The sequence below is a fragment of the Schistosoma mansoni genome, chromosome 1 (genome assembly GCF_000237925.1).
Source record: "Schistosoma mansoni strain Puerto Rico chromosome 1, complete genome".
NCBI lineage: Eukaryota > Metazoa > Platyhelminthes > Trematoda > Strigeidida > Schistosomatidae > Schistosoma > Schistosoma mansoni.
The window spans coordinates 60,273,519-60,276,632 of NC_031495.1; the positions used below are offsets into that span (position 1 = coordinate 60,273,519).

At 39.0% G+C, this 3,114-nt stretch overlaps 1 protein-coding gene across 1 annotated transcript in view; it reads left to right on the forward strand.

The window, feature by feature from the left end:
• Positions 1–447: 447 nt before the first annotated feature.
• The window catches only part of Smp_144080 (putative proprotein convertase subtilisin/kexin type 5 precursor (EC 3.4.21.-) (Proprotein convertase PC5) (Subtilisin/kexin-like protease PC5) (PC6) (Subtilisin-like proprotein convertase 6) (SPC6)), a gene marked incomplete at its 5' end in the record, with an annotated part of 98,785 nt that continues 96,118 nt past the window's right edge, over positions 448–3,114 (forward strand). Inside the window, 3 exons of the mRNA XM_018795066.1 lie at positions 448–633; positions 667–762; positions 794–895. Coding sequence (XP_018649415.1) covers positions 448–633; positions 667–762; positions 794–895 — 384 coding nt within the window. The remainder of the gene's footprint in view (positions 634–666; positions 763–793; positions 896–3,114) is intronic.

The following is a 3,114-nucleotide window of genomic DNA, read 5'->3' on the forward strand; positions in this document are numbered from 1 at the left end:
TTGAGATGGCCTCGGTTAACAGGCTATTTGCATCCAAACAGCACTGTTGACATAGCCATATACATCCATTTTTACTGAACCGCTTGAAAGCTGCAGGCGTTAGATTCGTGCAAACTTCGTGGTACGCCGATCGATTCATGGTCTCAATCAAAAACCTACAGAGCTATTGGTTTTGGGGGTTTATTCTCTTCTACAAATTTAGTAGTTTAAAGCCTTTTTGAAAAAAGGGAAGACTGAAAAATATAATGGATATTTAACTGGTTTGAATTTAGTAACTTGATGTTAAAAAAGACCTTCACAAAAGGCCCTAGATTGAGTGCTTAAGACAGATGGTTTGTATCGTGATTTATGTCGGTCATTCAGGGAAACGAGAGACTTAACGAGTTCTTCATTTCATAATAGTTTTATTGAGGGGTGACCTGGAGTTATGATTACGAACTTTAGATAATGAACTGTGGAAATTATCTTCATTTTCTACTTGTTATCTCATTGTGCCATACTGTAATGAATCAGCTATACTGTCACCAAAACTCATGTGAAATGCCTTCAGTGGAATATGTCGTTAGAGTCGATGGAACGTTCTCAGATGCTAAGGCAGTCGCTCGACTGCACGACTTGAAGCTAGTTGATGAAGTATCTCTTATTTGTTGATCATTTTCAAATTAGATGATTGGATTTAAAGGAATGTACATAATGCACTCAAAAGTTAGCGCATTCAAAAGGCGCAAGCGTCGGGCTGTGGTGTTCATAAGAGGTCCAGGGGTATGGCTTATTTTAGGTTTACTCTCCGTAGGTCAAGTGGTTTATTAAACAAGAATTTCTTAAACGTACTAAGCGTTCCAGTGTGCCGACCGTATTTTGGGATGATCCGCTGTATCCTGATATGTGGTACCTGGTAAGTATTCGTGTATTTTTCAATCAAGTTGGAAGAGGAACTTCGGTTTTATATGTTTTCAAACCCCATCTCGAATTGTGCAGAAATAGCAAACTGATTGTTCAGTGGGATCATCATCAGGATTTCAGAGGTGGTTCATTCATATTAAACAGCAAAATTCTCATGTTGATCCTCCAGATATCTGGATGAACGAAATTATTCATCAATAGGAACAACTAAAGGAATCATTTAAAATATACTTTTTCTGTATCATTAGTTCCAAGGTGGATATCAAGTTTTCTTTATAAAGAATCAGCTGAAGTATCATTAATATCTCATCCAAATATCAATTTAAATATCCTAACCCAAGAAAAGTACTTATATCTTTGTATCTTATGCACATATATTCCCCATATTTGGAACTACAGCTTTCTCCTATTTACCCATAATGCTTCGGTTTTATTTATTAACGGACTTTGACTTACTTAAAATGAGTTCAGTTGTTAAGTTATGCCAGTACGATTATGTTGTTGATATCCCGACAATATTTCTTACTAATCAAATTTTCACGGTTGCTTTTTTGAATGAGGGTTGGTGTTTTGTAACTTGGGCTTTTGTTCTCCTACTACTAATGAATTTTGTGAGTTGACCATAAGATTAGAGGTTTCACCCACCTATGTTGAAATGATTATTTACGACACAGCTTCATATACATGTGTTTTCGGTGAATCGAAACCATCTTTGGTTATTTTGTAGATGAAATTATAAGCTGATCCAACCCACACAAAGATACTCATTTTTGTTTCGTAAATGGTAATGATAAATAAAAAAATTTCTTTAGTAGTGTGAAATGTATAACTGAAAATTAGGTATCTTGTCGGTTATCCAACTATCATATTCATCAGTTCTCAGACTGTTAGTGACAAAAGTGATTACCAAACTGTATGCAACCCTAGTTGCTTAGCAAAATTTATGAATGCTTATTCATTTATTTATTTATTTATTTAAACACATAAATATTGGTACAAGGAAGCACCAGATACATATGCGCCATAAAAATCTCAATCGATTTGTGTGAGGGCTGTGATACTGCCCAGGTGCCCGGACTGAAGCAGGTGGTTTTCTTAGGGGCCCACACCCCGATCCTTTGACCTGAGGACCTAGTCCACAAGGCAGTGGAGCATTGTAAGGAGATGCAGTCCCATGGTAGCCGGTGATCAACGATTGATTCGTGCGCCATTCGTTCCTTCAGGATACTGGAGCCCATGTGCACCATTGGTTTGGAATCAGGGTTTTCCAACTCCCCTAGGTGGACTCGCCTTGTCCACCAAGCCGGTTAAAACGCCGGACATTCGCTTTTCATCCTCTCGATTTCGTAAACAACATCCCCGCCACGAGAAGGAAGTGAGTAGGACTTCCCTGACAGAGGCTATATATTTGCTGGCCATGTGAGAGCATTTCGAGAGGGAGAGCGGACTCTTCCCGCTCTCGGCCGTACCAGGGCATTTGGGGGCACTTGAAACGTCCTTATTGTCGCCCATATAGTGTAGCTCTGTTCTTTAGAAGTTATTTAACATTATTGGTAATCGTTACACATCCTTGAAGTTTTCTCACATTTTACTGGTTTGTCAGTAATGGCATAATCCGAAAATCCGCGAAAAACTGTTGCACTTTTGAACAAATATTCCGAATCCCTATCAAGTGATTTCCATAAATATCAAACCATTGTGTCAAAACAACATGATCTTTATTTATTTTTGAGGTATTTTAGAATTTTCTTACCACTTTTAGACTATAAGTATTATAGGTTGTTGTAACGCGTTTATCAACTACAGATTTACGTCCTCTATCTTTAAGCCAAACTTTGTATAATAGCTAGGGATAATGCCAAGTATGCCGAATCGAAGTTTATTTATTTAAACATAAATATTGATACAAGGAGGCACCAAATAGATATGCGCCACATAAATCATCCGATTTATGTGAGGGTTGAGATACTCCCCGGGTGCCCAAGCTAAAGCAGGTGATTTTCTTAGTGGGCCACACCTGGAGCCTTTAACCTAAAGGTCTAATCCACAAGGCAGTGGAGCAACGTCAGGAGATGCAGTCCCATGGCAGCTGATGACCAGCAATAGGTTCATATGCCCCCAAAAGCCCTGGTACGGCCGAGAGTGGGGAGAGTCCGCTCTCCCTCTCGAAATGCTCTCACATGGCCAGCGAATATATAGCCTCTGTCAGGG